The 26,729-nt window shown below is 41.0% G+C and overlaps 1 protein-coding gene across 1 annotated transcript in view; it reads left to right on the forward strand.

Moving 5' to 3' along the window:
- LOC126184523 (serine proteinase stubble-like) overlaps nucleotides 1-26,729 on the forward strand; it is a 366,220-nt gene that overhangs the window by 243,666 nt on the left and 95,825 nt on the right. Inside the window, exon 4 of the mRNA XM_049926923.1 lies at nucleotides 8,331-8,513. Within this exon, the coding sequence (XP_049782880.1) occupies nucleotides 8,331-8,513 (183 nt within the window). The remainder of the gene's footprint in view (nucleotides 1-8,330; nucleotides 8,514-26,729) is intronic.

Below are 26,729 nucleotides of genomic sequence, written 5' to 3' on the forward strand. Positions count from 1 at the left end.
TAAATACAACCCCGCCAATACATCACCAAACACACAAGAGTACCTCCTTGGGGTTTAAACGTAATTCATGGAGATTCATTCGGAGAGAGCCATAGCATTTTGCGTTTTGTATTATCACAGAGAACCCATTTTTCACCTCCCATGTTTAAGTGATCAAAAACCCCTTCTGTATTGTGCCGCTAAAGCAATAAGTTGCATACGGTGAATCGGTTAGCTTCGTTTGTCTTTATCAACCGCTGCAAATGTTCTAAAATGGTCGTCCAAGAGTGGTTAATAGTGCTCGACAATGCCTCGATTTTCTGACATGGATTTGCTTCCACTTCTGCCTTCAACATGTCTTTGTCTAAAGTTGTTGGTTTTCCTGATCTACACTCCTGGAAATTGAAATAAGAACACCGTGAATTCATTGTCCCAGGAAGGGGAAACTTTATTGACACATTCCTGGGGTCAGATACATCACATGATCACACTGACAGAACCACAGGCACATAGACACAGGCAACAGAGCATGCACAATGTCGGCACTAGTACAGTGTATATCCACCTTTCGCAGCAATGCAGGCTGCTATTCCCCCATGGAGACGATCGTAGAGATGCTGGATGTAGTCCTGTGGAACGGCTTGCCATGCCATTTCCACCTGGCGCCTCAGTTGGACCAGCGTTCGTGCTGGACGTGCAGACCGCGTGAGACGACGCTTCATCCAGTCTCAAACATGCTCAATGGGGGACAGATCCGGAGATCTTGCTGGCCAGGGTAGTTGACTTACACCTTCTAGAGCACGTTGGGTGGCACGGGATACATGCGGACGTGCATTGTCCTGTTGGAACAGCAAGTTCCCTTGCCGGTCTAGGAATGGTAGAACGATGGGTTCGATGACGGTTTGGATGTACCGTGCACTATTCAGTGTCCCCTCGACGATCACCAGTGGTGTACGGCCAGTGTAGGAGATCGCTCCCCACACCATGATGCCGGGTGTTGGCCCTGTCTGCCTCGGTCGTATGCAGTCCTGATTGTGGCGCTCACCTGCACGGCGCCAAACACGCATACCACCATCATTGGCACCAAGGCTGAAGCGACTCTTATCGCTGAAGACGACACGTCTGCATTCGTCCCTCCATTCACGCCTGTCGCGACACCACTGGAGGCGGGCTGCACGATGTTGGGGCGTGAGCGGAAGACGGCCTAACGGTGTGCGGGACCGTAGCCCAGCTTCATGGAGACGGTTGCGAATGGTCCTCGCCGATACCCCAGGAGCAACAGTGTCCCTAATTTGCTGGGAAGTGGCGGTGCGGTCCCCTACGGCACTGCGTAGGATCCTACGGTCTTGGCGTGCATCCGTGCGTCGCTGCGGTCCGGTCCCAGGTCGACGGGCACGTGCACCTTCCGCCGACCACTGGCGACAACATCGATGTACTGTGGAGACCTCACGCTCCACGTGTTGAGCAATTCGGCGGTACGTCCACCCGGCCTCCCGCATGCCCACTATACGCCCTCGCTCAAAGTCCGTCAACTGCACATACGGTTCACGTCCACGCTGTCGCGGCATGCTACCAGTGTTAAAGACTGCGATGGAGCTCCGTATGCCACGGCAAACTGGCTGACACTAACGGCGGCGGTGCACAAATGCTGCGCAGCTAGCGCCATTCGACGGCCAACACCGCGGTTCCTGGTGTGTCCGCTGTGCCGTGCGTGTGATCATTGCTTGTACAGCCCTCTCGCAGTGTCCGGAGCAAGTATGGTGGGTCTGAAACACCGGTGTCAATGTGTTCTTTTTTCCATTTCCAGGAGTGTATATTAGTCGGAAAGATCGAAATTACTGGACTTGAACTTAGAACACTACTTTTGGCATTAAGGAACGTCTAATGCACTTGCACAAATATAACAAATGCTTTGGTAGCAACTGCTGCTTTATTACCCTTGTGGAACTCAAAGAGCTTACAGTGTCAGATATGTGCCTCATCTGGTATTTCGCTGGTCATTTCACCATAAAATGGTTCAAATGGGTCTGAGCACTATGGGACTCAACATCTTAGGTCATAAGTCCCCTAGAACTTAGAACTACTTAAACCGAACTAACCTAAGGACATCACTCACACCCATGCCCGAGGCAGGATTCGAACCTGCGACCGTAGCAGTCCCGCGGTTCCGGACTGCAGCGCTAGAACCGCTAGACCACCGCGGCCGGCCATTTCACCATAAATTGCAAAAAGGTTTAATTATTTACAAATAAACAAGTCACTCTAACCTTAACATGAGTTTATAAATGACAAAAGAATATCCACATGCATAGAAACAATGTTACTCTCCGGTCCCCCTGATAGAAAGGAGATGTTCCAAAACACTGGTAAGAAATTTTTCATTGAGTACTGTTAAAATGTATTTGAACCACACCGTTTCGCCAACGTATTAGTTCAGGGCCTGCTGCTAGGTTTGTGAAGGACTGCTTCAGTCATAGTGGGAGTATTATGAGCATACACATGAAACAGAAATATTTGGAATAAAGAAGACAATCATCTCGCGACGGGGTATCACGTAAATTTAGAGAAACGCAGTACGAGCTGTGGATTAAGCAATTAGACTACTTCGAGGATAGGGGACATAAACGGATGTGTTACAAAAAGAAAGTACATGTGTCAGTCACCCAGAATCATTCACCCAATAGCGTGTTGGCGTTCCATTGGGACTCAAAGTCGCCATAATTTACTTGGGATTGCCAAAGTCCCAGTATAAGCAAGGGTCTAATCGTAAAGTTTTAACTATCACTTCGAAAACTAAATTAACGTAATTTATTTTTTGTTTGACAGTACATGTCTCTTGCCCTGGAAACCCCCACCCCCACACCCCCGCCCCCTATCTGCCGCTGTCCACTAGCACGCCGCTAGTGGAGTCAAAACAAAGTGGAGAATCGTACAGTAATTCGTTCTCGACAGGAACAGCAATGACGCAACTGTGTCAGGCCAATGAAAGTGACTTATTTAGCCGTTTAAATTGGCCTGGCACACCTGTTACAGTATTTCTCCTGACGAAAACGAATTACTGCACGATACTCCACTTTATCAGTGGCTGTGCCATTTTGTTGTTGCAACTCCAACATCGGCGCGCAGGGGGGGGGGGGGCGAGTTCAGTATGTAATAGGGCTGTAGACATGTACCTGCAAAGAAACAAAAAATGTAATTACGTGACATTGTTTTTCATGACTACCCCTCGTTCTGTGGAACAGTAATAGGGAATGGAAGGCGTTCCATGAAAGAGGACAAATCTGACCTTGCGTAAATCGTGTTGTACCGGAGAGTCGATTTATTTAGTCAGGCGACTGCTTCCGTGGCCCAATCACTATATTACTTTGCTCTCTACAGCCATAACTGACAGCCACATTGAGTTTAGCAACGGTGCATGAGCTGATCATCTGCTTCAGAATACCATTTGCAACAACATGTGAAGAACTATGTACTACGATACACTTGCAACTCCCTAGCATTATATTACTCATGTCCTTAAGCTGAAGTATCTTAGTGATTCACTAAATAACACGAGGCACTAAGAGGTGTCCTGGAGACATTATGACTTGCGACGCAGTACTACAAATATAAAATGCACCAAAAAACTGGCCATAAGGCGTGGATGGTACTTCCCGTGTCCGGTGTCGTTCCGAGTGTGGCTTATTGGAACACCAGTACAGGTCTTTGCTGCTAACACAGGAAACACAATAGTTCCTAGACTGTGGGCCAGGCCGTCCAACAAAGCTAGCGGTAATACCCCTCATTGCAGACATTCGTTCTCTAGTAGTCTACAATTATTTTCAGCCTAAATTCATTGGAAGTGTTATGGAAAGGCGCTAGGAATCCGTAAAGGAAACTGCATACAAGGCTCTAGTGCTCCAGTGTTTATGGTCTTTATGGAGTAGACATGACAGCAGCCATCGATCTATTTCTAGAGACGCTGTGATAAGGTCGTGACGGGTGCGCACAGTCATAACGGAGATGGCCAGGGAACTTACGTGGAAATTTTTGAAAAAAAGCCGACTTTGTTTTCGCGAAACCACGTTGAATAACTTCGGAAAACCCATCCGAAGTATACGCACTGTCGTCCAATACTTTCCGAGACTGGCGACTTCAACACAGAAGCTACGGTGGCGGCCTGAATTAACAGCTATAAACAACACGTGCATTTGAACAGGCACTTGTGGACAGGCAGATGTGCAAAGTCTGTCTCGCACACCTTCACTCCTGGAAAAAAGAAAAAAAAAAAAAAACAACGCCGCATGGACATCAGTCGAGACTTGATTGAAATGCAAAACGCGGACAGTTCTTTTTGGGAGGCAACCATCACGGGTGACGAGGCTTGGTGATATCGTTACGAACCTACCACCAAACGACAAAGTGTAGAAATTCATATGAAGGGTCAACGCTTTGACTACATGACCGACATTCAAGACAACGTGACGTGCGAGTTGAACATCCCAAAGAAGGACTTTTCTGCAATTTCATGCCGGCCGGAGTGGCCGTGCGGTTCTAGGCGCTACAGTCTGGAGCCGAGCGACCGCTACGGTCGCAGGTTCGAATCCTGCCTCGGGCATGGATGTGTGTGATGTCCTTAGGTTAGTTAGGTTTAATTAGTTCTAAGTTCTAGGCGACTGATGACCTCGGAAGTTAAGTCACATAGTGCTCAGAGCCATTTCAACCATTTGCAATTTCATCTGGTTTATGAACATTCTGTGATTTGAGTTCAGGTGGGAGGAGACTATGTAGAAGACTTGAAGCATTAAAAAGCTCATCTTAACTTTTCTCTATTTTTTTACTAATCCAGTACCGAATCTTTTTTGACTGACGGGTATGTGGATATTGCTACCGATGCAGATGTCCTGGATCGTAACACGTGTACTACCCAAAAATTGAATGAGGCACAAGTGTCCAACACCTTGACATGTACATCTATGTCTACAAGCCACCTGATGGCGTATGGCGGAGTGTACTACACGTACCACTAACTGATTCCCCTTTTTCTATTCTGCTTGTAAATTGCACGTGGTTGTCCGCAAACCTTTGTATTAGCTCTAATTTCTGGAATTTTTTCGTCGTGCTCATTTCGTGAGATGTATGTGGGAGGAATTAATGTGATGTCGAGTTCCTCTCGGAACTCTCTCTCTCGTAGTTTTAATAGTACACCTCCCCGTGATGCACAACGCTTCTGTTCCACTTCTGGCATAAGCTAATTCGCCCGCTCTTGAATAACTGACAATTACTGCTTTTTCCTCAATATTTACTTTTTCTCTAAGTATTTCCAGCTTAATGTTTTCTCCATTGTATGCTCTACGAGTTCTCACTACAACCGTGAAGGTCTAGTTATAATATTGTAGTACATATGGGTACGTGAAAATTTAATTATAATTCGTCTAAAGTTTATTTCGTTATTTATATGTTTTCTTTAGTTACTACTATCTCAAGCATCATCTTTCATACTCTGTTATACAGCAGATTTGAAATATGGTGTGTAATGTAGAGATATGAACAACCATTTGTGTTTTGTACGCTAAATATTTATGACAAGTGTTTTAACAAACTCTACTTCAGTAAATCCCATAAAATGGATAATATTTAAAAAATTAATATTTATGTACCAAAGAAAGCGATGGGCCAGGCAAAGGTGAGAAAACTTCATTAAGAAAGAAAAACAGCGATAGGAAAGAATTTATTTCTGAGCAGGAGCGCATACACAAATGAAATCTCTCGCCGATAGCCATCGATTTTTTTCAGTGCAAACGATGTCGACGCTCGTAGAACATCCTGAAGAGGACATTTTCACACATGTAACCAGATGAAGACAGAAATTTCAGTATTTTTGTTAGCGAACACTATGTACCTCACTAAAATATTATTTATGTAACATAAAATAAGGACTACCGATAAAGGCACAAGATAGTGACTTGTTTCGTCTTTCGTGTGATTTCCAAGAAGAAGGTTATTTTTGACATTACAGAATATTCGAAGGCGTTTATGCTCCGGGTTTGTATACGCCTTCTGTAAAACAGGGAGACGAAATTGTGGCAATGCGTGCGTTTAAATTAGAGTAGTGTATCTTACAAAGATTATTTCCTTACGAAAATACAATATCGCAAAGAGATAGGCTGCTAACGGTCCAAACAGTTTATCAACAGCTTCGCTAACAAGCGCTATCACCTTATGTAAGACCTGTTCACTTTGTGGTTTATTTAAATCACTATAAAAAGAGTATCGGAGTGGTGTGTTGACGAGGGCTGCGGTTTGATTCCTCGCGCCCCCCTTGCCTGGCTGACCAAGTGAAGTAAAGTTCCGCGTTCTGGCCGTAGAATGGCCAATCGGGCACGACTGACTGCGGTGTCATCCTCCGGCAATGGCGTCATAGGATGTGGTATGAAGGGGTACGTACGTGGTCAGTACACCCCTCACGTGGTCGTTGTCGGGTTTCTAGAGATTGGAATCGCTACTTCTTGGTCATGTAGCTCCTCGGTTGGTCTAACGAGGCAGATTGCACCCCGCTCCAGTCCTCCCACAAGAGAAAAGTCCCTGGTAGTGCCAGGACTCGAGCCCGGGTCCCCTGCAAGGCAGTGAACCGTGCTAACCCCTCATGTACGGAGACGGACAGCTGAACAAGTACTCATAGTTTAATGATCTCGATGAGAAAGATAATTCATCATCCCCACTACTCTCCACAATTCCTCGTGATCTATTTTAGAAAACAAAGTTAAGATGCACATTTAGTACTTCCTGTTCCTTACGACAGCTAACTGATATGCCACAAGCCCCACGGTACCACCCTCTAGTTGAGATGAAATGAAATGAAATGTGTGTGAGATCTTATGGGACTTAACTGCTAAGGTCATCAGTCCCTAAGATGACACACTACTTAACCCAAATTATCCTAAGGACAAACACACACACCCATGCCCGAGGGAGGACTCGAACCTCTGCCGGCACCAGCCGCACAGTCCATGACTACAGCGCCTTAGACCGCTCGGCTAATCCTGCGCGGCTCTAATTGAGACATAGAGGTATTATACAGGGCGCATCATAACGAACAACGAAAACAGACACGTGTGAAAGTATACTGTAATAGAAGCAATAACTATCCAGTAAACATGGAACAAGAAATAGCCGTTTGTGAGATAACTGTGAATAATAGTTACAAGCCACCAGTGTTTTCTATCGAAATACTGTCTTAGTTAGATCAAATTTATCTGAAACATAAACTTTTGGACTAAGTAATTGGACTCAAATTTTATGACGTGACGCCGGTACTTTTTGCTACCGTTATAAGATGACTATATATAAGGGCGAATATGATCAAGATGGAAGGGTGGAGCAGGAGCCATACGTCAGCCGCCAAGATCAGCTGACCTCAATTCTCCTGATTTTTCTCCCTAGGCTCATCCCAGAAGTGAAGTATACAGCACTCCCGTTGATACACTTGAGGAACTGGAGCTGCGAAAAGTACACTCTTGTCACAGTTTACAAAATGATCCGGTGTGTTTGAAGGAACTCTTTTAACTCACTGCAGAGACGAGTGAAGTACCACATCCAAATGCAAGAATTACTCATGAAACACCTCCTTTGACATGCAAAGTGTACAGTAAAATGTAAGATGTAATGTAGTGAAGCAGAATTGTATTTCTTGTTAACTTAGACATGGGTGGAACATGTGCCACTGTAGATGGGGACTTCATCGCAAAGTTTACGCTTTAAATAGATTTGTACTAACCAGAAGTATATTTCTGAGGTGGGTCGTAACCATATATTCGCAATTACCTCGAAAAGGCTCGTTTGTGTACGCATGTATACTGGAACGTTTTTGTTTCTATTCTTGTATATTTTCACCCGTGTCAGTTTTCGATATGAATTATGGTGCACACGTACAGTTCTCTACAATCTGCGACAATCGCAAAAGGTAGTCCAGCTGCGTGTTTTTGCGTAATTGTACTTGGATATATTGGCGAACGAATTTTTTATTATATTTATTATTACTTTATTACGAGAGGATTTGATTCCGTTTCATGGTGCGCTTGACATGAAGCTGAGAAACAAGATGTGTTTTCGTAAACGTGTATACCACATTCACTGTCTTTTCCTCGAGATTTATTTCTCTAGAGTGCAGAACAGAGTATCATTGTCAGTCGTACGAACTGCTATGATCGTGAGAGCGACAGATGACTGTCAAGCAGGCACAATCTTGAACGCTGAGAGGCCGATTCCACCGGCTCACAGATCCAGCGGGCTGTAGGGAGGTTATCAGTTGATGAACTCTGGCTCTGGCAGGGGGCGCGATTCTATGAGTGTTGTGGTGTGTTGTGTTGCAGTGATCCCGCAGACGTGCTGGTACCGCAACACCAAGTTCGACTGCGGCCTGAGCATCTCGTGCGTGTTGGCGGGCGGCAAGCCCCTAGACCTGTGCAGCGGGGGCCTCATCTGGAGCTGCTGCGTCTCGCACGAGAAAATCACCCCCAAGCCCGACCACAGCGCAGCCGTGCTACACAACGTCAGTAAGTACCGCCGCGCCTCCTTGCTGTCCGATAATGTACTACAAACAGTAAGTCTCACATTCTCACATTCATGCTCACTTGTCCGCCCCCCCCCCCTCTCTCTCTCTCTCTCTCTCTCTCTCATACACACACACACACACACACACACACACACACACACACACACACACACATATATATATATATATATGACCACTTATTAATTGTTCGATTGTACCTACACACACACACAAACACACACACATATATACATGAGTGGATATAATCGAACAATTAAGAAGTGGTCATCTTAAGAGTAAGAACACACACATGACCACGTATTAATTGTTCGATTGTATCCACACACACATATACACACGTGTGTATATATATATATATATATATATATATGTGTGTGTGTGTGTGTGTGTGTGTGTGTGTGTGTGTGGATATAATCGAACAATTAAGAAGTGGTCATCTTAACAGTGAGAATAGACGTGACAGAAATGATTAACGCCTAAGCCACCAGTTTACAGCCTTTCAGTATTCGTGGCCTAGCTTTCAATCGTAATTTTTAACCCCTCCCATTCCTCATACATCTACAGCTACATGATTACTCTGCTATTCACAGTAAAGTGCCTGGCAGAGGGTTCAATGAACCACCTTCTAGCTGTCTCTCTACCGTTCCACCCTCGAACGGCGCGCGGGAAAAACGAGCACTTACACTTTCTGTGCGAGCCCTGATTTCTCTTCTTTTATCGTGATGACCACTTCTCCCTATCTAGGCGGGTGCCAACAGAATGTTTTTGCAATCGGAGGAGAAAACTGGTGATTGAAATTTCATGAGAAGATCCTGTAGCAACGAAAAACGCTTTTGCTTTAATGATTGCCACTCCAATTCACGCATCATGTCTGTGGCACTATCTCCCCTATTTCGCGATAATACAAAACGAGCTCCCCTTCTTTGTACTTTTCCGATGTCATCCGTCAGTTCCACCTGATGCGGATCCCACACCGCACAGCAATACTGCAGAATAGGGCGGACAAGTGTAGTGTAAGCAGTCTCTTTAGTAGATCTGTTACACCTTCTAAACGTTCTGCCAATGAATCGCAGTCTTTGGTATGCTGTACCCAAAACATTATCTTTGTGATCGTTCCAGTTTAGGTTATTTGAGATTGGATCCCTAAGTATTTAGTTGAATTTACAGCCTACCGATTTGTGTGACTTATTGCGTAATCGAAATTTAGCGGATTTCTTTTAGTACTCATGTGAATAACTTCAAATTTTTCTTTATTCAGGGTCAACTGCTACATTTCGCACCATACAGTTATCTCATCTAAATCATTTTCCGATTCGTTTTAGTCATCTGATGACTTTACAACACGGTAAATGACAGCATCATCTGAAATCTAAGACGGCTACTCAGATTGTCTCCTATGTCGTTAATATAGGTCAAGAAGAATAAAGGGCCTATAACACTACCTTGGGGAACGCCGGATATTAATTCTGTTTCACTCGATGACTTTCCGTCTATTACTACGAACTGTGGCCTTTCTGACAGGAAATCACGAATCCAGTCGCACAACTGAGGTGATATTCCATAGGCACGCAGTTTGGTTAGAAGACGCTTGTGAGGAACGGTGTCGAAATCCTTCTAGAAATTTAAAGATTTGGAATCAATTTGACAGTCCCTGTCGATAGCAATTACTTCGTGAGTATAAAGAGATAGTTGTGTTTTACAAGGTCGATATTTTCTGAATCCGTGCTGAATATGTATTAATAAATCGTTTTCTTGGAGGTACTTCATAATGTTCGAACACTATATGTTCCAAAACCCTACTGCAAATCGACGTTAGTGATATGCGCCTGTAATTCAGGGGGTTACTCCAGCGCGCTTCGTTACAGGATCATTTAGTAATCGCGAAAGCGTTACGGAGATGATAGATAAACTCCAGTGGAAGACTCTGCAGGAGAAACGCTCAGTAGCTCGGTACGGGCTTTTGTTGAAGTTTCGAGAACATACCTTCACCGAGGAGTCAAGCAGTATATTGCTCCCTCCTACGTATACCTCGCGAAGAGACCATGAGGATAAAATCAGAGAGATTAGAGCTCACACAGAGGCATACCGACAATCCTTCTTTCCACGAACAATACGAGACTGGAATAGAAGGGAGAACCGATAGAGGTACTCAAGGTACCCTCCGCTACACACTGTCAGGTGGCTTGCGGAGTATAGATGTAGTATATATATATATATATATATATATATATATATATATATATATATATATATATATATCGGTAACGCTGAAAAATTACAAACATTAAAAACTACCAAGAATAAGAAAGTTTATTCCTATTTCGCAACACCGATCCGCTACATTGACTAAACGAGAATCGATGGACCTCTATTGGTCTCTGTCTTACAGGAAGCGCGGAAAAGTTGTAGTTTGTCAGGGGAGTGCGGGGAGCAGAGGGAAAGCAGCTCGGCTGATGCGGGTTGCGAGGATGTGAGGGGGAGGGGCATGTTTTCTTGTTTGTCTACCAGTGCTGACAAGTCAGGGGAGTGCTCACCTCATACCTGCAATGGCGGAAGTTTCACACACAAGTAACATGACTTCGTATCCACAATAAAGAGAGAATAATCTTCAAATGTGGCACTTACTTGTAGCTCTTTATACAGCGCAATTAGCAGACAGACTGTCCAGGTGACAGAAAACTTCGACGCGATCCTGGCCTCTCTTTGTCACTTCTGCTTTTGGAGAACCACAGATCTCGCGTATATTTTCGTTGCCTGTACTGTGTACGAAGGGCAGAGCTTATTCCTCGAGGCCGAACCAATTCTCGCGAAATTGATTATGACAAAGAACGCAATTGTGAAAAATACTTTTATTCTTATAGGGACTGAGAATTATTGTTAAAATATATAGCTGTATTTACATGCTACCTGCTTTCACAGCATTAAAACACACATTCATAAGAACTACTTCGGACGAAATGTCAATGTTTCAATTAATTCAAGTCAAAACTAACCTCTTCTACCCAGAAGTGGACTTAAATTGAAAACGCCGTGTAGTACTGATACAGTTCCATTTGTAAGTGCATTATATCACTGTACATATTAATTATAATTTTTTATTGTGTCAGAAAGTTTTGCTTTGCTTTCCGCTCAGTAAATTAATCAGTTTTTGGATTAACATTTTTTGTAATTTGCAGTGAGCTATCGTCCCCCTTTTAGTGATATCACGCCCCGCTAGCGGGGCCTCCCCAGGCGTTGAGAATCGTTGGCCTAGGACATTCCGTAAATATGAAAACTATTTCCTGATTACTAACTTTGTTTATTTCAGTCATAAACATGGCGGACCGGGGTAACTGATGTGTCTTCTTTAATTTCTTAAGACTGAGTTTAGAATTTATGAATGAAATATTTATGTTGGTTGTCGATGCATTATTCTGGTATTGAATTAGATTAAAATAATAATTCAAAAAAATTGACATTTTATCTGAATGTTAGAACCTGTTCAAAGTGATAAATATTTACATTAGAAAATAACTGAAATGTGTGCACTACTCAGAAAACTCAATATTAAGGAAGCATAAATTATGAATACTATGTCACTGGAATGTGAAAGTATAGATCGTTGCCAAATGTAACAGCAGTACTACATCGAAAAAAGAGTATTGCTGTATTGTTGTGATGAAATGAACGATCACTTACTTACTTACTCAACAGTGTAGGGTGTTGCTGTTATGGTCTTCATTCTGCAGACTGGTTTGATGCAGTGCTCCATGCTACTCTATCCTGTGCAAACCTCTTCATCTCCAAGTAACTACTATAACCTACATCCTTCTAAATCTGCATACTGTATTCATCTCTTGGTCTCCCTCTACGATTTTTATCCCCCGCACTTCCCTCCAGTACTCAACTGGTGATCCCTTGATGTCTCGGAATGTGTCCTACAAACGATCCCTTCTTCTAATCAGGTTGTGCGCCGGCCGTTGTGGCAGAGCGGTTCTAGGCGCTTCAGTCTGGAACCGCGCAACCGCTACGGTCCCAGGCTCGAATCCTGCCTCGGGCATGGATGTGTGTGGTGTCCTTAAGTTAGTTAGGTTTAAGTAGTTCTAAGTTCTAGGGGACTGATGACCTCAGATGTTAAGTCCCATAGTGCTCAGAGCCATTTGAACAATTTTTTTTCTAATCAGGTTGTGACACAAATTTTTTCCTCCTCGGTTCTATTCAGTAACTCCTCATTAGTTAGGTGACCTACGCACCTGACCTTCAGAATTCTTCTGTAGCACTACATTTGAAAAGCTTCTATTGTCTAAACTGTTTATCGTCCATGTTTCACTTCGATACATAGCTACACTCCATACAAATATTTTCAGAAAAGACTTCCTGTTACTTAAATCTATACTCGATGTTAACAAATTTCTCTTCTTCAGAAACGTTCTACTTGTTATTGGCAGTCAACATTTTATACCCTGTCTACTTTTATTTTGTTTTTGTAAATTTTTATCTTATATCCTCCTTTCAAGACACTGTCTATTCCGTTCAACTGCTCTCCTGCGTCCTTTAGTGTCTCTGACAGAATTAGAAAGCATTGGCATACCTCAAAGTTTTTATATCTTCTTCCTGGACCTTAATTCCTACTCGAAATTTTTCTTTTGTTTCGTTTACTGCTTGCTCAGCGTACAAATTGAATAATATCGGGGACAAACTACAACCTTGTCTCACTCCCTTCTCAACCACTGCTTCCCTTTCACGCCCCACTACCGTCTGGTTTCTGTACAAATTGTAAATAGCCTTTCGGTCATGTGTTTTACCATTGATACTCTCAGGATTCCAAAGAGGATATTCGAATCAACGTTGTCAAAAGCTATCCTAGGTCTACAAATGCTATAAACCTAGGTTTGCCTTTCCTTGACCTACCTTCTATGAGAAGTCGTAGGGTCAGTATTGCCTCACGTGTTCCCATATTTCTCCGGAATCCAAATTGATCTTCCCCAGGTCGGCTTCTACCAGTTTTTCCATTCTTCTGTAAAGAGTTCGTGTTTTTATTTTGCAGCCACGACTGATTGTTCGGTAATACACCTGTCAGCACCTCCTTTCTTTGGAATTTGAATTATTATATTGTTCTGGAAATAGTTCTAAAGGAGTGTTGTCTACTCCCGGTGCCTTGTTTCGACTTAAGTCGAAGGTAGAGTATATTATCGCATTGTAACGACTTATAAACAAATTATATTTCAAAATTACTGAAAACGTATAGAAATTACCTTTATTTCTCGGAGATACCTCTTTGCTGACGCTGCTTGAAACAGCTTTTCATAAACAGATGCTACGGCCTACTGGTAATGTGCAGAAGCTAATACAAGTGATGTACTGAAAGCAAAGGATTTAACGTATATGCTGCAACCACGCACAGCGAATTTGGTTTATTCCCTGAGCTAGAAAAAATAAAATTTGAATGTGGCATATATGATACATAGACTATATGGTGTGACTAATGAGGTAGTAGTGGACAGAACTGAGGAGAAAAGAAATTTGTGGCATAAATTGACTAAAAGAAGGGATCGGTTAAGAGGACACATTCTGAGATCTCAAGGAATCATCAGTTTAATGCTGGAGCAAAGTTTGTGGGTTAACAGTAGTAGAGGGACCCAAAGAGACGAATAGAGAAGGCAGTTTCAAGTGGATGTAGGCTGCAGTAGTTACTCGAGGACGAAGAGGTATGCACAGGATTGAGTAGCAAATCAGTCTTCGAACTGAAGATCACAACAACAACAACAACAGTGGAATGAGGAGGATAACTGGTCTAGTATAATGAACAACGGGGAAAAAAATCAAGAAATTTACATAAGAACAAAGTTGGTAGTACGCACAGCATGTAGTTGATGTCCAGTTTCAGTCCATATACTGTATTAACCAACATCACAGAAGCGATCAACGCAGTGACTATGCATAGCTTTTGTTTTCAGAGTTTTATTATCTACTATACAGTTTGTGTAGAGCTTGCTATTACGGGTTGTTCGAGCTATATGTGGTGTAAGTTCGAGAACCTCTTGTCGACCCCTATTCAAAAATCTGGGAATTCTGATATTGCCCTCACAGTATATATTCTCTTTAATGTCGTTTGTTGTTAGCAATATTAGCCTATTCCCAAGAGTTAGCAGCTTTCACTCAGTTAATACTAGGCAGAAATCAAATCTGCATGTAGAATGCACTTCCTTGACTCTTGTGCAGAACGGAGTGCAGTATTCTGCTGCATCCATTTTCAATAAGCTACCACAAGAACTCAAAAATCTTAGCAGTAGCCCAAACTCTTTTAAGTCTAAACTGAAGAGTTTCCTCATGGCTCACTCCTTCTGTTCTGTCGAGGAGCTCCTGGAAGAGCTAAAAAATTAAGCAAATTCCAGTGTTACATTGTTGATTGTCTTCATTTAAACTTACGACTTGTCACCTGAATATGTTTTTTTTATATTTCATTTTATCTGTTTCTAATATCGTGTTATAATTTCATGTATTGACCCGTTCCATGACCATGGAGACTTCTCCTTAATTTGGTCCCACGGAACAATAAATAAATAAATAAATAAACATCAAAGGAAAAAGGAAGATATTGCGACACTCGAACAGGAGGTAAGCTGATTCGACTCCTGGTGCGGAGTGAAATGTTCACTACGTACCAGTATTTGGACGTGAGGGTATATGGCACTGTTGATAGTGATGCATATGTCAGTTGGGGACGTCAAACTCGGCGTCTCCCTTGTTGCTCTTCGCGAGTAGCAGGCTATGTGCCGGCTTCACTCTTTCTCTTCATTAATCATTATCATGCAATACAAACATAACACTACACTAGACCAGTGTCCATTGCACTCAATTACAGTCCACAAACACATGCACGACACAACTCTCACACATCGGCAAGGGACGGGGCTTCTGTGCGGGAGAACCCACCAGTGGCGGGCCCCAACCAACTATGCCGTACGATATTTAATTTAATTTGGATGGCTGTCAAGAAACTGAGGGGTGACAAAGAAATTCAACGAGCTGAACCATTCAGGAAATGTGATGGCATCTTAAGAGAAAAAATCCTGCAATGTTCTGATTATTTCTGATGCTGTCAATCATCTCACGAGGAGGTTCTGGATCCCATTTACACGTGTTGTATAGCATCACAACACTCTGACGTAGAAGATCGCGTCGTCGGTAAAACGTACATATTTAAAATCGTCATCATCTACCTCAATACGTGATGCATTTAGATGGTTCAGTCAGTCAATCACGCGGTCTCATCGAGCAATCAAACCTGAATAATTAGAACCTTGTACGCGCGAAATAATAAACGTTTCCGGAAGATATGATGTACACTACTTTCTGGATCTGTAGTTCATGTGGGATCCTACTAAGTGATTTATAGAAACTTCTCACTGCTTTCCTGATTTCGGTCAAGGGTAAAACATCAGCCAATTTTCCTTAAGTCACCAACAGATTCTAAAGTTTAATTTGTCGCACAACAACATAATGATCTTGATTTCACGCTGCAGCTATCATACGTTTCTTACAATTTCTGTTGTAAAAATACTGTTAATCGTGTCATGTAATATCAGAGGACGCACTTGTTTGTTCTGCTTCGTGAACACGCAAGATTTCCTAAAAACTGGAACTGCCGCACTACAGCCACGCTCAGGAATCTTGGGAGAATACTCAGTTAGTTTCTAAATTATCAGACCAGTTTCATACCTTCGTCTTAAATTCAGCAGGTATAGCGATGATGAACTCACAAACAATGTATTCAATTGCACTCTCATTAACCTTAAAAGATGCTCGTTGTTCCTGTAATTACATTTAACCTTAATTCTGAACTTAAGTACTATTCCAAACTCGGGATAAACTTTTCGCCGTATCTAATGGACTTGGCGGAGCAATTGTGTTTCCTATCAAGAGCAGACAGTGCCTCTCTGTTGGTTAATTCCACCGAGTGCAATGTCGCCTGACGTCGATAACAGATTAGAATGAAACTTGGCCCTCTGATTTACCTGAAACGCATAACAGAATCTGACTAAACGACTTCACTGCGACTGATCAGGTAATGAATTTCAGTGATAATTTAAAAAGGCATTTCTCAAGCAGTCAGCTATTTTCATTAATCACAGGAGGTGGAAAGGAGTCGTGGGAACCACGTAGATGAAGAGAGTAGCGAATCATACTCCATGAAAGAGAACAGTTATTAACATGAGGCATACTCTCCTCAACTTTAGCAATCATTTAACAAGCAAACATCCCCTTTATATATGCTTACGTCGGTTGAGTTTGGGTGGATTTCTTAACAAATTCTATAGACATTATTCTGTAAGAAAAGGATTGTACCATCAGAAATATGGGACATGGTTGCTGTTGCAAATCCATTAAAAAGCCAAGCACTCATTACAGGAGTGGAAGGGAAACACTAGAAGATAAATTCACCAATAATTTCTACGAATTGTGGGCGTTGTCGTCAAGCCTGGCTTATTACCACTCATTCTGCTCAAGAAAATCTGTAGAGCACAATGGATAATTCCTAATAGGACTGGTAAATGAGTAACAAACCCCTCTTCCAAAAATTAAATTGAAAACCAATAAAATTTACACATGCGGAAATTAGCTGTACAACTTCCTTGATAACTGAATTTAGTCACCGCACTGATTACCTTCAGTACGAAACGAAATAACTAACCAAATTTCGCATCAAAATTTTATATCTTCAGTGTGCTCGAGAGCAGCTAGTGCTACTCACCACACCGACAGACCGTGACTTACTGTTATTGAAAACTTTCTAAAACATCCCAGACTCTGTGTTCTGGTGCAACCTCCGTGAGTGGGGTTGGCAGCCAGACAATCGTCATGAAGAACGACCCCAGGGCGCCAAATCCTTCGCCCAAACTGGTGGATGCTAAAAATGCCATCATCCGTTACTTAGCCTCTCACCAGGATACCGAACAAAAATTCGAACAACAGTTTGGTGGAGAATTCCACAGTACACGCACCTGTCTGACTGGCCAACCACAAGATGAACTTTTAAAAGATGGCGGCGTGAGCACTCATCAGTCACTTTGGAGCACATGCTGCACTGCTGGGAAATAGCTGCAGGATATAATACAAGACACTGTTGTTTATGAAAACAAAATTATTTATTTGTCATGTAACTTAATAGCAGTTTTACCTTATCAACAGCACACATAAAGGTTGAATCATGATAACTATCATTGTTATCCAGAAAATGGAGTGGAGAAAACCCATTCTCCTTCAAGTTCCTTAGTGTGGCTCATTTGCAAATATCGCATTTGCATTCATTGTAGAATCCTTGAGTATCAATAACAATATTTGAACTTTGAGATATCATCTAAACATTTATTCAAGTTTTGGTACAATTCATGCGACCAATGTATAATTTACCACATGGTCATGTAGTATTAACACGTATGCTTCGGTGTTTGATGTGATTTTTTCTGAAGAGTCAAATTCTATGGAATTATTGGTAGGACCCCATTTTACAAACTGATTTTGTTTCAAGCAGTTTATTATGGAAATGTTTGCTAGTTTCTTAAATTACCATGAACTGAGTATGTCAATGAATACTTCTTTCAGTTCATCACAGTAAGAAGAGTAAAACTCTTGCTTACATATTGGACAGCAAACTGCCGTTATTGCTCCAGTTCTGTTGGAAATTGTTGTATGGGAAGAACTCTGATGGAAGGCAAACTTTTGTATTAGCTGAATTACAATTGGTGAAATCGATTGAATCAGGTTCGGGTTCATGTTCCTGTCGGTTTGCAGTATGAATGTTATGAATTGAAGTGTTTCTAATTTAACTGTTGTTTTCATTGTCCGTGTATGTCAGGAGGCACTGGTTAGTATGGGGTATATAAGCAGTTTCTATGATTAGAATTTAAGCATTTGCCATAGGTTAGTTAAAACTGAAGGATCTTTTATTCAATTTTATCAGTCACTACCTTATTGTCACCAGCTGCAGACATTTTTTGAATGCAAGCATTGCAGTCTGTTGCGTTTTGGACCAGACTGAGTTCTTGTTTTCCATAGGTGAGAATATATTCCATCTCTCTTAAAGATACTGTTAGCAGCTTGAGTGATATACATGAGCTAAAGCACTTGTGTTTGATTGTTGGTGTTGGTTTTTCTTTTACAGAAGCCATCATGCCTTTTATAAGCCATTCAGGCCCAATTTTGGTGCAGAAACATATATTTTAAGGGTTGATGTGATCCCAAAATTTCTCGTGTGATTAATTTCCACACCATTCAGTTCGTATTTTATTTCCCGAAACAGGAATGCAGAGGCATTATCTGTAATATGTGATGTTGTTGTGGAAGTTTCATAAATGTCCACAGACGTATGTATTGAAATTTTGGTAGCATCGAGAATTGTTGACCACATGGCTGTTGGTGAAGTAGTAATGTAATTTTTCAGGTAAGTATAGGTCTCTAAATTAATCAGACTAGAAGATGCTATTTCAGGTTTTAATATATGCTACCCACTGAGTTAAAGGTGCCAACGGCCCTGCAGCAGTGGTAACTTGGTTTCCATCAGATCACCGAAGTTAAGTTGTAATGTTGTAGCATTAATTTGTTCTGAGAGCGGTGCTGATATTCAAGACCATAAAAGTGGGTTAAAAGCTGTGAGCTATCTGAGGAAGTTAACCTTGCATTACTGCGCAATTGTTTCACCAGGTATCCAGTCTAGCTTACCAAATTCCCAACCAGACTAACATTAATTATAATCTTTTAGTACTCATCTTACAATAACCAGTGATATATATACAAAAAGACAATTTAAATAAAAAGAAATAAATCAGTTTACATTTGGACATTTATTTTAAATTTGATCATTGTTCCGTTAAAATTTCACCATATCAAACTTGATTCATAACTAAACTGGTGCCTTATTTAGGATTGTGAAAATGTAAGTTTGTAATCTTACGGAACACATCAAATAGGAAGCCAAGATTGGGAGACTACATACAACACTGCATTCATAAGATAACACACGAAGAACGTTGAGACATACCCAAGAGGAAATCAACCACAACTAACCGATTCAATTTTCACCCAAAGAAGTTATGTTCGTAGCGCAATGCTGTCCGTCACGAAATTACCACACACTGGTATACTAACTTCATACTAACTCTCTGTGAAATCTTCCTGAAAAGAATAGCTGAGGGCTACTTTGATGCTTACACCACATGCTTCAAGTGGTCAACTTGGTTTACACAAAGAGTGTAACTCCACAATAATTTTGATAATTAAAATAAATTACATCGAAACGCAATTTACAAAAGAAAAACCTCGAACTGGTTACTATCGTCTTACTATTAACCTGATGGGTCAAACAATTGTATAAGCACGTGGTACTGGTCTCACAAAGTACACCCCACTTGGGTTGAACATAAAGAAAAGTTGCTATATTGAAACATATTGTCAAGACGAGACATTATAATCTCATCCACATTCGCATTTAAGATTGATGATCTTAGTTAGAGTTACTGATCAACACGTGGTTCCACTTTACTCACAAAGTAGTGACAAAGCAACTACCGGAAGACATTCTGAACTTCACACTCGAATTACACTGCGTTGCAATTTAAGATAACATTAGATATTTTAGAGCTAAACCTGAAATAAAGGTGATTAAATTTTCAGTTAGGCTGAACTTAAGAAATCCATTGTCCTACGGACTTAGCAGACACGCGCTTAGCCAGAGATCTTACCGTTTCAGACGCTCACTGCAGACAGACTGTCCTGGGCCCCTACCGAGCGTGCTTAACAGATACGAACGGAAGTGACCAGAGAGGCAGCATCCTATACTAACATGACAAGGGACGGACAGGACCATACTAGGAATAGAAACCTCTCTGCTTTTAGAAAGCGTAGCTACCTGTTCCGACGTTGGTCCTACTGTTCTCTAGCAGACAGGCTTGTCTGCTACCATCAAGCATGCAACTAGAAATACATTTGCTCATTCATCCTCTCACACAGAAGGGAAGGGGGATGACAGTATCTTATCATATACAGTATATAAAAGAAAGCGGATGTAGGTTCCGTATGAGACTGTGTGACATGAATTACATAACTGTGTTTTAAAGTGTAGTAGTGTGACAGATCGTTCTTGTTTATGTGTAAAAGTAACACGTTCCACTGCTCAGTCTCCTCCCAGATAGTCAGAAACACCACAGTAAATTTAGAAGAGGAATTTATGCCGTAAATGACAACATATTTAAGAAATTAACATGAAAGGAATCCAACAGAGACCTTTCAAAGTGCTGTCAGGCTGGGCTAGCGCTTAGATGGGTGACCATCCAGTTTGTCAGGCGTTGTTGGCAAGTGGGGGTGCATTCAGCCCTTGAGAGGCAAACTGAGGAGCTATCTGATCGAGAAGTAGCGGCTCCGGTTTCGTAAACTGACATACGGCTGAGACAGCGGTGTGCTGACCACATGCCCCTCCATATCCTCATCCAGTGACGTCTGCGGGCTGAGGTCGACACAGCGACCGGTCGGTACCGTTGGGCCTCCATGGTTTGTTCGGGTGGTGTTTAGCTTAAGCTCCTTCCACAGCATCCAGATTTACAATATCACATTATTTTAGTTTCTGTATATAGTGTTAGGCATTGTATTTTGCATAAATGTTCAACAGCTTCTTGAAATACAAAATTCGAGCAGATCGGTACTTGTAAGTGGTCTGTTGGTTAGTTTCCAATAACCACAGATTCCATCTTACGGTTGTGTCCTTTCCCTCATCAAGCTATTCTTATTCACTTTTGCATTTTTCACTGTTCAGGTGATGGATGCTGTTCCTCCTGCTAATGGACCCAATAGCAGAAAGCCCTCCCAGCGCAGGAATTATGAATGGAACAGTTCCTCCCGATGTCTAAGGTGTTGGCAGAACCTGTGGCGTTAACCAGTCCACTTTGTATTTTTTTCTGTTTTAGAGAATGTTTATCTCCTGACAATGCTACTTGAATGCTTATTTTTAAATCCTCTTTGGTGCCCTTTAGCAGACAGTGAGTGGAGTTCATAACTTATTGAAAATTTATTACAGAACTCAGTTTAAGTTTGGCACACATTGTTTTATCAATTGCAAATATGCTGGAATGTGCAGTTCTGCAGTTAGATTGCCGAGAATACTGCCATCACGATGTACAATGCGCTTCCAAACAGGCATAGTGTGCTACTGTTTGATTAGAGGATTTCTAAGCCTCGTTATATACCATGTTTTTGACACCCTCTCAACTGCCAATGATGAAGGGAAACCAAGTCATCGAACCAACACCTTATTCCTCAACATCTCATGATGCGCTATATGAGAAACACATCCAGTTCGATGTTTCTCTGTAATTCTTCAATGTAGAAACTTACTATTATTTCGCTACCTCTACTATCCTTTAGAATGTGTTCCTGGATTCTTCTGCTACACCTCGAATACTTTAAATATCTTTGTTGACCACTTTGGTAGGTAGTACTTTTCGAAAACAGTCTTTTAAATTGAAATGCGCAGCAAACCACTTACATTAAATTTCTGTTTGTGTGGATCTATCATTTTTATGTGACTCTATACAGTCTATAGAAGCTTATTCTCATGGACATCAGTTGCTTTCATGTTTATTATTCAGTGTAGGATTTGGTTATAATGTTCCATTGTTTGTAAGAGAACCTCTGCCCATTTGTATGACTCACATAGTTTAAAATGTGTCATATTATAGGTTTTTGTCGTTGTGCTAAGATGTTCCACGATGTTTTCTTTCCTCTGGGAGAATGTTGAATCGTGATGTATACCATAATGCTCCAGTACTACCTTAAAATACCTGTATTTCTTTGGTCAGTTTGAAAGTTTATTGGACAATAATAGATCCCAATGTGTAGCAATTGGTTCATCCTACCCTGTCTTTGTTTTCAGGGGCAGGGCCCAAGGATATCTGGAATATGTATCAGCGAATAGTAAAATATACTTCTAATCTTTATTCTCCCATGAATATTGTTTCATATCTACAAGACCAGCCTCCAAATCATCCAAGCCTCATATTGGAACAAACCTCCCTGGGAATGTTTGGCATGCTCGTCTATAGAATTCATTGACTGCCATCTCTGTAACTAATCATTAATGAATCTGTCTCTGAGCTCTGAAATATATATCTATAAGATTTCCAGCCTATCTGATAGTTTAGTTTCAAGATACATCACCTAGTCTGCTTAGTTCTTCTATGGTGTTACACACCACTTCAACGCTGATTTCGTGCTTTATATCGATATATTTAACATTTTTGTATAGATTTATAAGAATATTAATTAATTCAGCTCTGAGGGCTATGTACACTTGCTCGTGAGGATGTGTCATATGACCAAATTTTTCCATGGAGTGCTATGTAGTAACACACTTACATACTGTTGTATTATCTTTTTAAAAAAACTCAGGGAGTTTTCTCTGCATCATCTGTCATTCAACTGTCATGTTTTATCAGTAACCAAAAACTTATACTGTGTATCATCCCCACAGCTGATTCACATTACATTTCAGAAATCGTCTACGTGTTCCAATTTTAGAGAACTAATGTATTTCATAAAACATATATTATGTCACTGAAATTACCAGAAAAAGCAGATGTACCAATTTTGGCAGTATGTGATACTCCTTGTTTTAAATTAATTGCAAGATCAAAGAACATGTAAAAACAACTGAACAGACAGTCTGTTGCCTTTCCAACAAGAATTCACACTGGAGGTTTTACTGCAGAGCAAACTTTCACCACTAAAGCTTCAGACCTCTTTCGTCAGAAAATGCTCTGTGATGTCACAACAATGACCGTCAGGACTTAGACACACATGCACACACACACATACACACACGCACACACACACACACACACACACACACACACACACACATGTCGACAATCTTTTATTAGCATGCACCAATTAATGTTTACATTCTGTCTTAAGTGTTTTTTATTCTTTTTTGCTGTGCTCTGACTGACGAAAATGATGTTGCTGCATGTTTCATGTTTACAATTTGGCATGTCATATGTAACTGAACACTGTTTTTCTTTTCAGTGCATGGTTATTGCTACTGTTGCAGTGTGCACATCCTACCATAACTTTAAAAAGTTCAGTGATTTAGTCTTACAGAGTGACCATGAAACCTATAGTAAATGTGGACAAGCTGGGTGGATTACACGGAATTCAGTAAACTGTGCCTGACTCATTATTATGTATCCTACATTGGCATCTCATCATTATGCAACACACACAGCCACCCCCTAATGTGCTGTACTTCTTTTCAGCTCAGGGGCTGTATGAGCAAGTATGTTCTGGGTGCAGGTTTTCTTTTCAGCTCAGACGAGTGTTCTTCATTTATGATACATTCATATATCATTGAAACTTGCCTCGGAGAAGGAAAGAGCTCTGGTCATGAGGACCATTGCTGTTCCTGTTCCTATGGCATCCCCAGCTGCTGTGTATGGTGCGACACAGGCTCCCTCAGTCGATCAGAGGCTCCCAGCCCATACATGTGCTCTGCAGTTGCATTGGACACTTCCTGCTTCTGTGAATATGATGCTGCCCATTCCAGTGTAGTTGGTTAAATAATAATAATAATAATAATAAACCCCGTGGAGGCCCAGGAAAAGAATAGGCCTCCGGTATGTTCTGCCAGTCGTAAAAGGCGACGAAAAGGACAAACCACTAACAGCGCTAACCCTCCTTTTAGTGTGATTAGTTGGTTCAGGACAGAACTAAAGAAGCCTCGCACAAGTGTCGTCATGGTCGGGGACGATGCTTGAACCCTATGCCCGCCCACAATGGTATCGACACTGCTAGCCAACTGGAAAATGATTTAAATCCAAATAGAGGTGTTTTGCCGGATATGCTTTCTGCAACTACCCTAGAAGGAAAACAAAGACAGAGGATGAGATGGTCAGATGAAGTTAATCGACACCTCATGTTCTGTTATTACCAAGCAACAAACCTAGGAACCAACACAACTGGATACAGATCACAAGTATACACAACATTTATTACCAGATACCCAGAATTAAAATTTTTAACGGAACAACGACTAGCTGATCAGATCCGTGTAATAATAAAAAATAACAGGATACCCCAGTCAGAATTAGAAAACATCAAACAACAAGTACTACAAATACTGGAACAAAATAATGTGCAATCAGAAGAAGAAGAAAATACAGTAATGGACTCAAACATCTCAGAGCAAACAAACAAAGAACAACATGCATCAATTAAACAATCAGAGGGAAACGAAATGTTAAGACAGCCACCACAACAAGCACAAATACAACACGAAGTGACACAGATGTTAGATATAGAAGAAAAATTTCAGCTGACATATGTAGAATACAAAGACACAAATACAGACATTAGACCATTCTTGCATAGACCGCCAAATAACCCACAAGTCGAAACAACAATAAAAACTACCAACAAAATCATACACAATAAAATAAATGAAAACAAAACTATGGAAAAGTTACAACTACTGGTTTATATAGGAGCACTCACTACACTAAATATACACACTAGGCAGAGATCAGAACCAACCAACACACAGAAGAAACCCACAAAACCAACAAGGCAACACAGGCTACAGATCAGAATAGAAAAACTGAGAAAAGACATTGGACAGCTAACACAATTTATAAGAAATGAAATGTCAGAAAAAAAACGAAAAAGGTTAGGTAAAATCTCACAACAAGAAGCGATAGAGCAATTAGATGAAAAGAAGCAGAAATTACAAGCATTGGCCAAACGACTTAGAAGATACAAAAAAAGTGAAAATAGAAGGAAACAAAACCAAACATTCAACACAAACCAAAAGAAATTTTACCAGACAATAGATAACACACACATTAAAATAGACAAGCCACCAAACATAACAGACATGGAACAATTCTGGAGCAACATATCGTCAAACCCGGTACAACATAACAGGCATGCACGGTGGATACAAGCAGAAACAGACACATACAAGATGATACCACAAATGCCTGAAGTGATAATTTTGCAACATGAAGTCACCCGAGCAATTAATTCCACTCACAATTGGAAAGCCCCTGGAAAAGATCAAATAGCAAATTTCTGGCTAAAGAAGCTCACCTCAGCACATTCACATCTAACTAAATTATTTAACAGTTACATAGCAGACCCATACACATTCCCTGATACACTTACTCATGGAATAACTTATCTGAAACCTAAAGATCAATCAGACACAGCAAACCCAGCTAAATATCGCCCCATAACCTGCCTACCAACAATATACAAAATATTAACTTCAGTCATTACACAGAAATTAATGACACATACAACACAGAACAAAATCATAAATGAAGAACAAAAAGGCTGTTGCAAAGGAGCACGAGGATGTAAAGAGCAACTGATAATAGATGCAGAGGTGACATATCAAGCTAAAACTAAAAAAAAGGTCACTACACTACGCATACATTGATTACCAAAAAGCTTTTGATAGTGTACCTCATTCATGGTTACTACAAATATTGGAAATATACAAAGTAGATCCTAAATTGATACAGTTCCTAAACATAGTAATGAAAAATTGGAAAACCACACTTAATATCCAAACAAATTCAAATAATATCACATCACAGCCAATACAGATTCAGCGTGGAATATACCAAGGAGACTCGTTAAGTCCTGTCTGGTTCTGCCTTGCTCTGAACCCACTATCCAACATGCTAAATAATACAAATTATGGATACAATATTACTGGAACATACCCACACAAAATCACACATTTGCTATACATAGATGATCTAAAACTACTGGCAGCAACAAATCAACAACTCAGCCAATTATTAAAGATAACAGAAGTATTCAGCAATGATATAAATATGGCTTTTGGAACAGACAAATGTAAGAAAAATAGCATAGTCAAGGGGAAACACACTAAACAAGAAGATTACATATTGGATAACCACAGCGACTGCATAGAAGCGATGGAAAAAACAGATGCCTATAAATATCTAGGATACAGACAAAAAATAGGAATAGATAATACAAATATTAAAGAAGAACTAAAAGAAAAATATAGACAAAGACTAACAAAAATACTGGAAACAGAATTGACAGCAAGAAACAAGACAAAAGCTATAAATATTTTTGCTATACCATTATTGAACTACTCATTTGGAGTAGTGAAATGGAGTAACACAGACCTAGA

This window comes from Schistocerca cancellata, chromosome 4 (assembly GCF_023864275.1).
Source record: "Schistocerca cancellata isolate TAMUIC-IGC-003103 chromosome 4, iqSchCanc2.1, whole genome shotgun sequence".
NCBI classification, from domain to species: Eukaryota; Metazoa; Arthropoda; class Insecta; order Orthoptera; family Acrididae; genus Schistocerca; species Schistocerca cancellata.